The 13887-nt window shown below is 36.3% G+C and overlaps 1 protein-coding gene across 2 annotated transcripts in view; it reads left to right on the forward strand.

Annotated features, from left to right (window-relative positions):
• ZFPM2 (zinc finger protein, FOG family member 2) overlaps positions 1 to 13887 on the forward strand; it is a 307850-nt gene that overhangs the window by 186299 nt on the left and 107664 nt on the right. For both annotated transcript variants that reach the window (XM_031059000.1, XM_031059001.1), the window contains one exon: positions 9502 to 9613. In XM_031059000.1, coding sequence (XP_030914860.1) covers positions 9502 to 9613 — 112 coding nt within the window. The remainder of the gene's footprint in view (positions 1 to 9501; positions 9614 to 13887) is intronic.

Consider the following 13887-nt stretch of genomic DNA (forward strand, 5'->3'; position numbering starts at 1 on the left):
CCAAATTAGAATGATTCATTATGCCTAGTCCATTAGCACCATCAGGGATAGGTGTGGGCCGTAAAATCTGCATTAGGATTTCTAAATATGTCAAGGATAATCTTAAAAGGAGATAAAATGGGGTGTTTTAACTGAACTAAAAATAATTAATCAAAGTCATACATATAGGCTTCTGGTCGTTGAATAATGTGTTAAACTTCTACCTTAAATGATTATTCTATCTTAACAAACATAAAACTTCAGCAGAGGATTGCATGTTGGATTTATGCTCTTACTTTAAAGTACCACATTTCCTTTAAGTAAAGAGATATATATAAACACCTAATAAAAGGATGCATAAAAATCCTTTAAAATCCTCAAGAAAGGCATAGATTCTTTTCTATTCCCCAATTCTATTTCAAATTAGAAGAGAATTTATATATAATATTTTGTGTGCATTCAGTGTGCACACCAGTGAAGTTCAGATATTGTGTAATGCATCACCAAGAGACTTTTGCTGCAGTACCTACACCATTGAGTACAATGCCTTTGTATTGAATATGTATTTCATAAAGACCTCACAATATTCATTGGAAATGTAATCCTAATAGAGCTGCACTCATTTATACAGTTAAAATATGGGACAAGCATATACAAAGAACTTTTTATTTTCTCTCTCTTTAGGGAGAAAGATAAAAAAGGTTGAAATTAAAAAAAGTTATCTCTTACGACTGCTAAAGCATGACTTATTCACCTTTTATGACAAAAACACTCACTTTCCTAAAGTAAAATACACAACCTGAGTTGCAGTTCCAAACAAAGTAATAAATATATATAATAAGCAGAATCTATAACTAGCTATTCTGTAGTTCTGTGTAATGGATAATTTTTAGAAGGTCCTTTTTAGTGTGTGTGTATTTTGAATGGATTCATAAAATCATGGAATTGTTTGGGTTGGAATGAGCCTTAAAGATCTTCCACTTCCAATGCTTCTCACTGGGGCAGGGACACCTTCCAGTAGACCAGGCTGCTCAATCCCCCGTCCAGCCTGGCCTGGAACACTTCCAGATGTAGGGAATCTTGGGAATCTTACTGTTTGAGCAACCGGTGAGAATGCCTTACCATTCTCACTGTGAAGCATTTCTTCCTTGTAGCTAATCTAAGCCTACTTTCCTTCAGTTTAAAACCTTTCCCCTTGTCCTGTCATTACCCCTTTTTCTGTTCCTTAGATAAAAATAAACATATGACGCATGAAATTTGGACTTCACTAAAAGGTGATTTAAATAATCCATTCCAGGATTAAAAAAAGTATAACAAAAAAAAAAAAAAAAAAAAAAAAAAAAAAAAAAACAAAAAAAAAAAAAAAACAAAAAACAAAAAAACAAAAAAAAAAAAAAAGAAAACAAAAAAACAAAACCACAAAGTTGCTCTAAACTAGAAATTATTCAGTATCACACTAAACTGGAGATACAGCAATCATTTTGGATGGCTTTGGTGTAAATAGCTAGACCATGGGACCAGGCAGAATTAATCCATATGCAGTATAAATTACTTCATGTCTTCTGGATAAACCTCTATAACTGTCCCCTTGATCATCTGAAATACCTATTGTCATATTAACTGCCCCAAGCTCAAATATACTTGTGCAAAGTGAGAGTCCAATTGTCAGGAGCTTACCAGGGGCTGGGGATGGTTTATCCCACAGTTTAGTCCATCAGCCTGTCCAGACTAAATTCAGTGTTTGCAAAATTGCAGCTGGGCCATACTGAGCAGAGTGTTCATCTGTCTTATTTGAGAAGTGTTTGTCAAAAGTGAAATAAGTTACATTCAAGCAAGTGCATTCAGAAAGTGTTTACTGGCAAATATCAACATGGCTTCATTAGTAGAGAGATTAAATTCTTAAGAGTACACAGTAATTTACAACAGTGAGGTTAACCCAGTAGGAAAAATGCACTGATAATTCAGTGTGAAAGTGTGCAAGCAGCTCTGCATTATATCTTGTCTAAAGATAAGTTATATAAGTGTGTGATTTCATCGGTACAGGTGCCTGTCATCTCTGAAATGGTATTATCCAAAGTATTCAACTTTATAGTACAACAGGAAGGCTCAACACCCATGGCAGATACCTGAACACTCTGACACACTGACAGTGCTCATGCTACCCACAGGTATCAACTCACCACAACAGAGATGATTCACTCAGAATTGTCAATTTTCAAAATATCCTCAGCACATTTTTGCTAATCACAGCATAAAATATGATTTCCTGCTTCTGGTCATTGTGTAAACACACAATACATGTATACACTGCTTTCCCAAAGAACAAAATGAATAGGAGAGAGAGTGAAAGGAAAAACAGAATGAAAAATTGAAGTCAAGAGAGTGGTGGCAAAATACACTGCTATCCATTCCATGCTCTTTGAGAAAGGAAGTTATCTATACGTAGTCAGGTATTTATAAAATGGGGAAAAGAAGAGGGAGGAAGGGGCAGGACAAGAGCAACTATGGGGTGAAGCCAGATGAAGGCTTTAGAGGAAGGAAGGACTGCAGTAGAAAGCCCACCAAGACAGAATGATTTGGCCAGTGGAAGATCACTGAGTGTTCAGAGATTCATTTTCCAGCTTTTCCATTCCTGTTCCAATCAGTTGGTTGTCACCTCCTCCAGGACCACAGAAGCAATCACCAGGACTCGGCTAGGTCCAGCTATTCCAGAATATGGATTTATTTTAAAGTGTTTAGAACTGGGGAAGAGTTTGAAGATGGGTTCCAAGGGTGTCCTGAATTAAAAAGAACAAATTGAAGTTGCTTTTGACAGCATTACTTTGTACCTAAATTACAATGACATTTGATTTATGTTTATTTTACAGATTTGAAAAAAATGCACTCTAGTTAGGTAAAATGAATTGAACCCCATGTTTAGCACACATTTAATTTGCATTAGGCAATCACATTTGATAGTAATAGAAGTTTTGAAATCATGTTAAAAACCTGACAAGTGTTGGAAAATATTAACATATCTAGGGGTGGGGGTTTTTGGTTTTAATAATTTCTTTGGTAACAATTCTGCTTTAGGTTTGTGGATGAAATGTACATAGTGATACATAGTGAAATGTATGTTCAGTCTTGTCACTTGACAAGTGATGATCCCTTGGGGTAAACAGCAGGGTTTCTCAGTTGCAGGGAATCCCAGCTGTCTTTTGGGATTCCATCTGTGTGCACATTCCCCTTCCCTTTTTTTTTGTGTGTTTGAAACATTTTAAAAGACACTGGTTTGACCACAGCCTCTTTAACTGTTACTAATATTTTTCTTCTACTATCACCAAAAGAAGATAGTGGGAAGTAGATACTTCTTTTCTTCATCACTAGTTTCATGGCCCATCACAAGTAACAATTTGTGCAGATCCACAGATTCTTGAACACTCCTCTGAAATCCTGGATCCCATAAGTTTGTAAAGTAGTAACTGAAACAGTTATTCCATGCTGTCTGAAGATTTAGGTGGAATTAACTTTGTACATTATGTTAGTATCAGGTGGTTTTCAAAGTTTGTGGGTTTGAGTTTTTTTTTTTTTAACCACAAGGACTACAGATTGCAAAATTTCTTTTGCATTTAGTTCAGGTTTCAAGATCTCCCCTTCAGACATAGTGGGGGCTGTGAGATCTGAAATGCTGGTGCAATTGTAAGATTCCAGAGTGGGTGTTTCTAGCTGGAGACTGTCATGTCTTTGCTTTAATTAGTGATGTTGTCATCAGCATGGAACCACAGCACTGAAAACCTCCTGACGTCTCCAGTGCTGTATTAGTGGAAAGGAGTTGCCTCTGCATGTCTAGCAAAGAAAGCTGTGGCACTGTGAAATGCTGCCACGGGCCTTGTCTGGCAGGTGTTCCAGAAAAGCCCTTGAGATAAATATTCTTCCAAGACTGAATCCTCCTTGGAAAAAGATAAGAGTTTTCAGGGAAGCTACAGGAAGTGAAAGACAGTCCAGCTGATTGCCTACAAATGAACAACAAAATGGGGATCTCTGTCTGTCCATTGGGCTGTTTGGATGGGATTGTCTTACAGCTTCATGAACTTGTAATCAGTTATAAGGTAAAGAAATGCATTTAGACAGTCAGTGTGAGAGGTGATTAAATGGAGTTACCACTCTTCTTATTATTCAAAAACATCTTTAAAAAAATATTAATTAATCAGGGATAGTCTGAGACCTATACAGATATCTGTTATTGTGCTGTCCAGAATGACCCTTAGGAGCCTTTCCCAACTGAATTGAGTTGATGAGCTTACAAAGTTTGCTGAATTGAGTATGGTGATCATCAAAGGTGAACTCAACCTCTCAAGAGGGTATGTTCTGCAGTTTCAGCATGTCAACCTTGTAATGATCCGATTGAATTTAAATTGAATTTCAAAGAAGAAACTTCTGTCAGTGTATTAACTGGTGTTTTGCTAGCCCAGACTCATATCTGAAGGCACCTGAGATATGTTTACAGCTCTGCTCCCAGTACGCTCTTGGTTTTAATTGACTATATAAACTAACTCTGCCAAGGGGGCATTGGAACTTTCTCCAAGGTCATGAAGATATTCTGCTAATATTCTGTATCCTTCATGGGAACTCGGGCTCTTTGGAAGATTTAGGAAGAAAGTCTATTTGCAGGAATCAAAATACAGTAAGTAAGAAACAAAGCCTTTAAGTATCAGTACATCTCCTTAAATAACGTTGAACACTTCTTGGAACACCAAACCTGGGACAGGATGGTCATGTCACAGTGACTTACTGAACATGAGCTCAGTAGCACAGCTTCTGAAGAAGCAGCTAGCATTGATCAGGCATTTGACATCAGAATTTCATAGATTTCAAACAACCTTGATCATGCTGTATTTTTCTTCAGCGTGGGGGTTGCCTCAAGTTTCTGCCAGGCCACACACATCATATGTTAGAAATCTTTGCAGGAAAGAGCCCGTCTAATGTTACTTGTCAGCACTGATTCCATTTAGCAAGAGTGCAAAACTATTTTCAGCTTGCTGTGATGGCTATTTTTATCTCCATTAACCTCTTGACTGAATATAAACATTTATTGAGGGTTACCTCTCTTGTTTGTCCAGTTGCTTCAAAGGGTAGTGAAAAGTGGATGCCTGCCTGACCTCTTTTATCCTCATTAGCTAATTCTAATTGTTCCCCGAGAGATCACAGTTTTGACCCTGCTTGTCCTTGTCAAATTTGTCTAGTTATGGCATGAAAACATTAGCAGAAATTGCATTTTCAGGGAAACATTGCCCAAGTATAGAATGTACAGTTACCTAGTGTAGAGCAGTGAACAATACTGTGGGTCTGTAATGTGCCCTTGTTTGAAAAATGTGAGGTAATTACTGTATGGCCCCATCTTACAGGCACCCATGTTAGCAGATCCCTGTGATTATACTTGGGCAGCAGGGAAAATGTTTTGTAAGCTTTTGTGTAGCAGTTCTTTTGGAGGGAGATATAAAATTATGTTTGGTTTTTGAAGTCTTGTATGCAAACAGCTGCAATATTGTTGCTTCTGTATCAAGAAAGCTTTTTTCATGTGTGTAAAAAAGTACATTTCTTAAGCTAGAGATATTCCTGCTAGGACTTAAAAAAAACCCCAAACAAAAGAGTATAAAGTAGGTAACACCTACCACCACTGTTTTGGGAATGACCAACTCAATTTTGCAGTATGACAAATAAATCTTATGAATTACGGGATGATTTTCATAGAAGTCTCTGAGACATGAACATGAACATTCAAGTAGGATGCTGTCCCAAAGGTAAAAGAGCTGTCATGAAGAACATGTTGCCCTGCAAGACTTTCTCCAGTGTCAAGCCAAGAAAGCCCTTTTTCATGTTCCTTGGTGGTTCTCAGTTGCGGTTGTGCCATTGAGACAAAGGGACTGGCAGGTCTCAGTTAGGTATCTCAAACAGACAGGTCCTGGGCTTCAGAGGTTGTAACCAGTGCCTTAAATTCCACAGGCACTTAGTGCAAATTAAAAAGCACTGGTGTAATGCGCTCAAAGCACGATATCCTGCTTTAGAAGCGGGTTGCCGCATTCCGCACCCGCTTCAGCTTTCAAATGGATTTAAAATGTAGCCTCAGGTATAGCGCATTGCAGTAGTCTAATCTTGAGGTGATAAAGGCATGACTGATTTAACCATAGCTTCTTGTTATCTTGGACTGGGGTCTTTTCATTTTAACCATTTTAAGGAAATGGCCTTTCCTGAATCAGCAGGCTTGCTTCAGTTCTTACTATGTAATAAGGCACAACAAGAGCAAGCCTCTCTCAGTGGTGAACACCTATGAATGTGTAAACCTCACAGGATGCCAGACCCCAAGAACTGCGGCTGTGGTCCTGACCTGCCTTACAGCTCACACAATATGACAGTAAGGTGCATCAAAGGGAAGCCACTGCTGGTATCCCTCAGTGGAGCTGCCAAGCTTTACAAGCAGCTGGGGTCTTGTGAAGTTTTGCTTTCATATTAAAATAAGTTTATTTACATATCTGTGCCGCTTGGAGCAGAGCTATGGGAGAATGGGAAATTCTTTTGAGGTGTCCACCAGTTCTTCTGGGCTAGCAGAGCTGTGAGAAGAAACACCCTGTTCCTCCTCCAGCCTATCTCTACTGTTTAGAGACCACTTACAGCTGCAGAGCTGATTACAAGTTCAGCTGCCAAGCTGACCTGGAAGCTAATTTAGTGATAACCATGGAGTTCTTTGAGTTCAGAAAAAGCCCTGTAAATGGGAAATGGCAAAGCAGACACACATGCTGACTGCTGGTGCTCAGTCTACCTGCTGCCCCCGCTGCTTCATCTCAGAAGGGATGAGGCCTGGGCCCCTGTCCTTGTCTGGAGAAAACTGGGGCAGTGGCCTGGGACTAAGCCTACCACTTACTAAAGGAGAAATTAATCTCCATGAGAAAGTCAAACGGTATCTCTGTATCTCATTCTTCCTCAGCAGTATGTGGTTAAGTATAATCCTTTCCCAGGACATATTATTTGTCCTGTCTATGTAGATAAACTATTGCCCAGCACAAGAAGATCCTGATATTATTTGAGGCTTTTTGATACCACCTTAATGCAGATAATACCCTTAGAGATGGAAGAGACACAATGAAATGTCAAACGTCTGGAAAGAAGTAAACCAGAAATAGGAATTAGATCTCGTGAAAATTAAATAGATGATCCCTTCTGCACTTAAAAGATAGAATTTTAGTTTGTTCTGTTTTTTAACTTGGCCTCCAACTTTGGAAAAAATCCCAAAACCTTTTTGATTGTCTTAATAATTTGTGGTGTACTTGGAAAAGTCTCCTTGCTGGATAATATTTCACTGTCTTTTGATTGTACTTGGGATTACCAGAGACTGAAAGCACATATAAGCACAAAAACATGTAAAAGGCTTGACTGAAATGGCACTTGGAGAAACGCAGCAAGTATTGGAGAGTGTCCTGATCCTCCTCTTCATTATTGCTATGCAGCCATAGTTGCCAACATTCTTGCTACAGCTTGTATTCAATTTGGGTATGATTCTCAGCTGTGTGAGGAAAGCTACTCTGAATTGTTTCTGTGGCAGCCTTATTACTGTTTTGGAGTAAATTGCAGTAAAGTTCAGACTTTTCTATGATAGAAGGTAGAGGTGTTACTTTGATTACCTTTCATCTCATCTGTTGCATCTCTTTTTCAGTTCTTCCCTTGTTTCTGTCATTTTTTTCTATGTAGCCCATATGTATATGCTTTACACTGATTTAATAACTGACAATACCAGGCTTCTTGATAATTTACATAGAAACTTAACTGAATTTTAAAAAATAAAATTGTTTTGTTTACTGGTCAATTATTAGAATTTAAATTAAGAATACTAGTGCATGCAGTTAGGTTGACTCTTTTAATACTCCATATAAGCAAAACATACTTTCTGCAACTTCCCACAGAGAAAGCAGCATTAGGAGTTGAGACATTGCATGTCTCTTGTTTCAGTATTTTTACACTAGGTAGGTATATTTTTGCTAGATGTTACCTTCCTTTTTCCTAATTTCATTCATAATTTCTGTTTGTTTTTTCCCAGTACATAGGGAAGATGAATAATGTCATTGAGTGCATATAGAAGTGTGACTTATGCACAAACATCTGTATGAAAAATGTAAAATCTAAAATGAAAATTAAGTAAGACGTAGTGTACTTGATAAAACAGTATTACAGTCTAAACAGATAAAAAACTCACAAAAATATGAAGACCTGTGACATTTAATCTTTTTCTATTGTCTTTATTAATATATTAATGTAATTATAGTAAATATATATTATTTAAGATTATTGATTCAATCTTATATAACTAAAATATTTTAAGCAATATCTTATTTTCAATAAATATTTTCAGGTATCTTTTATGAATGTAATATGTTCTGTGGCAACTGTTTTTATTCTTCACTGCATTTCTAGAATACTTACCAGTAATAAATGTTGGCAAAGCATCTGGAATGTCCATGAAAATAGGATTTTTAGTATCTTAATTTTTTTTATTTTGGTCAGTAATACAGAATATTACAATAAAAAATAGGTTGAGACAACTAGAGAATTATTAGTGGAGTATAAAAAATAATTAAATTCTCTTACAAAATGTTGGAATGTCTTGGACAGAATTAAATCCCAGAAAAAATAATTAAAAGTTACGTTGTGACTATTTTACTTTGTACTCTCTTCTGTCTATGATAAAAGTCTAAGTGCCACATACTGACAAACTCAGAATTACCCACAGGATTTTTGCCATTTGATTAGTAAAAGGAGTTAAGTTCTAATAAATTTCAGGTCTCTGCCTTATTGCCTCTAGTAAAAAATCCTTAAGTATAGAGTCCGAAATACAGACAGGAGATGGTAAATTGCCTGCATGCCTTTCAGGTATGATGATGTCATGCTTTACTTTTAAGTCTTTGATTGTATTAATGCAACTTGTTTTATAGTCTTTTTGCAGTGAATCATTAGCATTATAACTATTTCAGGCATAATAAAATCACACATCAACACATGCCAAAGGGGAGAAAAAATTTCATTCTCCATTCAGAACAATTTCCTATGATAATACAAATGTTACCCAGGACAGATCTTTGAAATGGATACCAATTCTTTAAATTCTTTCCTGTCTGTTTCAGGAAATAGTGAGATCCCATTGATAATGAGGCACAATGTATCTAAAGTTCACTTCTAAACACTTGGCTCTTTGCTGTGAAAGTCATCTGCATTCCCTTTATAATTCTCAGCCACCAGAGATCTGTGTAATCTTGGAGATCTGATCCAATATCATTCGGAAAATCCTTGATAATGGTTTCACCATTCAATCAATGAAAGAACTAAAGCTTCCTGCTTGTGTCTTCTTTAAAAAAAATCCTGAGGCAGGGGAATAAGACTTTGGCTTATGGGTTTCGAGATTTTGTTGTTTGCAAATAAAATGATTATTACCATTATTATTCAAGTTCTTAATCAAGGTGAACAAATGGCATCTGTTTGTTATCATCCTTCCTACAGAAGACAAAGGCTTCAGTCCCTATGGTACTGACTGCTGGCCCCAAGTGGCTGCTGGATGTGACTTGGCAAGGAGTAGAAGACAACAAAAACAACTGCATTGTGTACAGCAAAGGTAAACACAAACTGATTTTTTTTCTTTACTTTCTTGTGTAAGCTACTGAGATAAATATGTACCTGTTGCATACTTGTTTAATATATAAATTTATAAAATTAATACTAAGTCTCCCCTTAATGTCAGGTTTTGTTCCCATTTTTCTTCCATGTTCTGGTTTCGCCTTTTTTTTCTTTTAGTGATATAAAAACCCACATGGTACCTGTAGTTTATTAAATGCTTTATAAACAATGGAGGACATCAGCTGGCATAAAACATACTATCCATTTCTCTCTGAGAGTCAGTGCCCTGAGAAACATCAGTGAAACCTATTCACTTTGAATAGGTGAATTCCTTTTGACATTTTTGTTTGGGCATACTGGATATCATTTCTCTATTTTACATTACATAGTAGTCTACTAACTGAAATCCAGTTTCATATGAAGAATGAGAATTTGATTGGACTATGAAAAGACTTTATGTCATCATGGTAGCATAAGATAAATGGAACTGGATTTCAGGGTAGTTACCTCTGACATTGCAGTCTCTGCGTAGCAGCATGATGTGATGATGTTTCACTGGAGTGCATTGGTGAGTGGCAATGGATGTCACTTGTGTCTTACGTGAATTTTCAGATTTGTTCAAGTCAGTACAAGTTCTTACAAGGCTGCCTGCCAAAGATGCTTTATCTAACCCACCACATCTAAGAGCTCCTTTGGTTCAAGGTACGCAGGTTTTTGTCTTGCATCTTGAAACAGCACAAAGAGCCTTGGGTTCAGTCCATAGCACCAAGGACTATGCACCACTCTGATGCAGTCACGGTAAAAGCTTTCTAAATGCAGCGACAGAATCATTACAATATGTTTAAAAAAAAAGAGAAACAAAACACCACTTGAATACATGGAATAAAAATAACTTAGTGTAGCTGTGTTTGGCATTTACCCTACAGATCAGGTTGCAAAACTATGACTTTTCTTCCTTGTATTTCAATCACCAATTTCAACACTTTGTGAATACTTTAGAACATGCACTGTTGTCGTTTAATTTCTTTTAGGTTTTATTTCCAACCAAACAGACCTACTGAGATCAAAGATTTGTTTGCTGAGGCAACCTAGTGACCATTTCAGCATACAAGCATCCAGGCAAATAAGCACCCATATCAATATATTAACATACAAAAACACTAATCATAACATCAAAGACTCCTAAAAACTTACTAGAAACAATTACAACTTGTTCCTATAATCATTGCAATTTATACACTTATAAGAGGATTGCCTTTAAACTGCCACGAGCCTTTGAAAGTTGAAACGCTGAAAACAGGGAATTTGCATGTTAAAAATGAGTCGCACACCAGGGTCTTATAAATTCTTTCTATTATAATTACAGAATGTCAACACATTCATTCTACAACCTGAAACACCTGCAGTACTAGAGAACTGGGCTCAGATCTAAAAAGGGTTGAGCTGCCCTCCCTTCGCAGCTTGCTGATTGCAGCCCAAGTGGAAGAAGCAGCAAAGTATCAAACACACTGAAGCTTTTTGCATGAATCCAGAGCTGCATTCATAATGCATAATACTCATAATATTGAATACACACAGGCAAACTTTTCTGCAAAAACTTTTTAATGTCATGGGAACCTACTTTCACTCTAAAACATAGCTCCTACAAATTCCCATAGAATGATGTCTTATCAAGTATGATATTCTTTCTTTAGTTATAATAATACTTAGCACATATTTACCAGTTGGGTTTCCATCTTCAAAGTATTTTAGAAGCATTAACTAATTCATTAGACAGTTTTGGTCCTGTCTGACTTATTCTATTGAAATACAACATTTTTTTTCAAATAGTAAGGACTTGCTTCAGTTTGATGCAATCTGATTAACCCAAAATATTGGCATTTTCATTTAAAGGTGATGGATTTTGTTTCACTGATCATGCTGGCTATTTTAGTACTTGGTTAACAAGGTATGGTGAGACAGTTGAACAGTACTCAAGGTGAATTCTGGCGTCTCTACCACAAATGCATTATATGAGGATAAATTTGAGGATAAATACATGTTAAAAACCTGCTGCTTCACTAAACTAATGCAGGAAGTAAGTTGTAGATATGCTTTGCTTTTACTGTGTTCTGCTCCTCTCTATGCTCTGAGGTGGCTGCTCTGTCAGTCATTAAGCATATACCCTTGCCTTGAGCTCTGTTGGGATTTTTGTACTAGAAAGATTAATTGGCTTGGATCACAAAACAATGTCAAATAGAAGATGGTAAAATAAATAAATAGAATGATGTTTCTCCCTTCAATTTGTATCTCATCATTCCAGATTACATTTCTTTGATTTGTGTTAGCTTTCTGTCTCCTATAGTGCCATTACTTCTAATGAAACGGTGTCAGCTGGCATGTAGCTGTAATTTGATGTTATGTTGTAGTTGCATGTGTATAATTTTGTTAGTTTGCTTAGCAATACATTGTTATTTCTGAAGGCAATTAGCTGAACAAATGTGTGGAATTGTCCATGTAGCAGATTTGGTCACCTGGGAGCTGTTTTCCATAGTAAACTCACGATGAGATGAGTGGAGTAAATTGGCACATTTCTAAGACGAAGATAAGTTTAGAATTGGCTAACAGTACGTAGTATTGGTTGATCAGTTGCTGACTCAGAAGCACATGCCATATTTCCTTTTAGCTCATTACAGAGATATCTTTGAGAGCAGAATTTTCCCCAGATCCTTCAGGAGAACGTAGGAATGTCAGTCTGATTTCCAATTCACTAGAGGCTGGGAGTACTGTAGTCACCCACATATTGCACACAGAATAATCGCAGGGACAGGAGCCTAGAGTGTAGGTTCTGTTGAAAGAGAATTTGAGCTGGCTAAGTCCCTATTTGCCTTCAATGCTCTCCTTCTCTGCATAAAATACTTCATATTTTCCCTAGGCAAACAAACAAAGCATATGTGTGCATATATATGTGCATATTTATTTATTTATTTATTTATTTTTATTTATTTATGATGCGCAGAAATAGGATTATATTTCTAAATTATTACAGTGGAATCACAAGTCATCTTCTGCACAAATCTTTAGATAAAGAAAACATTTATCTATAATCACACATCAGAGTACATCCAAAGTGAATAGCTATGGAATAAATATTCAGTACTTGAAATAAGTGCTATTCTAATTATTCAGTTTAGTCTAGGATCACCACCTGTATTTTTTAAAACTACATTTCCCCAATACTAGGACAATTTAGAAAAGAGAAAAGCAGTTAAGCAGTTCATTAGGGATAGTGAATTATTATCCCATTTTACAAATTCTGATACAAGTTGGATACTCATGCCACATGCCATTATTCCGTTCCAGTTTTTTAAAGGAAACTTTTACTACTGTAATTACATTCAAAAGGAGTGCTCTTTTTGTTTTAATATTTATTGTAAAATTCTCTCTTGTTTCAAAAATGGACTTTCAGAAAGTCTATTCAGTAATTTGAGATGTGTCCTAGAAACTGAGATTTAAGAGCCAGATTTTATGAATTAAAGCTTATTTAGAAATATATGTTCTTTAAAAGAAAAAAGCTTCAGTATTATTCAAGCAAGTTGCAGTGGTAGGAAGTATTAATGCATAAACTGTATCATCATTGCTACATTGTATACTTTAGAAGCATTTTTGTCTAGCAGAGTTGTGCACCAGACCTGTAAAATCTCTAAGACCACAGTTAAGAGTCTCCCCACAAGCTAGGAGGGGGCTGGGATATTTATTTATTGCAAATCTTTCACTGAAATGGCAAGGATTTTAAAAAATAAATTATGACTGACCAGAATAGAAACAGTGTAAAAAACACAGTTGCACAGACTAAAAGTCATGCTCATGAACAGACATTTTTCTAGATATTATTTAAGCCATTTATGTGAAATGTATGGATACCGTATGTTTAGTGGCATTGTTAAAACAGGGTGTCTGTACAAATATTTAGCTGTGAGAATTATAAAATCATAAGGCGATTAAGTTAGCTAGTTGTGAAATTCCAATATTGCTTTTTAAATGACTTCAGGATATAGGAGGTGCTAAGGTTATTATCTGTTATCAGGAATACAGCGGAATTGTACGACTGGATAATAACTAAACAACTGACACAATGTAAAATTACATTATCAGTGTGTTAAAACAAAATTGCGCCCTAAAGGAGTCTACATGCCAGCTCAGAGCTGCAGTGTAATTATGCTTAACTCTGATAATTAAAATACAACGGAGATCAACAGAATCATTTTCATTAAGAAAATTATTAATGATGGT

Source organism: Geospiza fortis, unplaced genomic scaffold (genome assembly GCF_000277835.1).
Source record: "Geospiza fortis unplaced genomic scaffold, GeoFor_1.0 scaffold200, whole genome shotgun sequence".
In the NCBI taxonomy this organism is placed as follows: Eukaryota; Metazoa; Chordata; class Aves; order Passeriformes; family Thraupidae; genus Geospiza; species Geospiza fortis.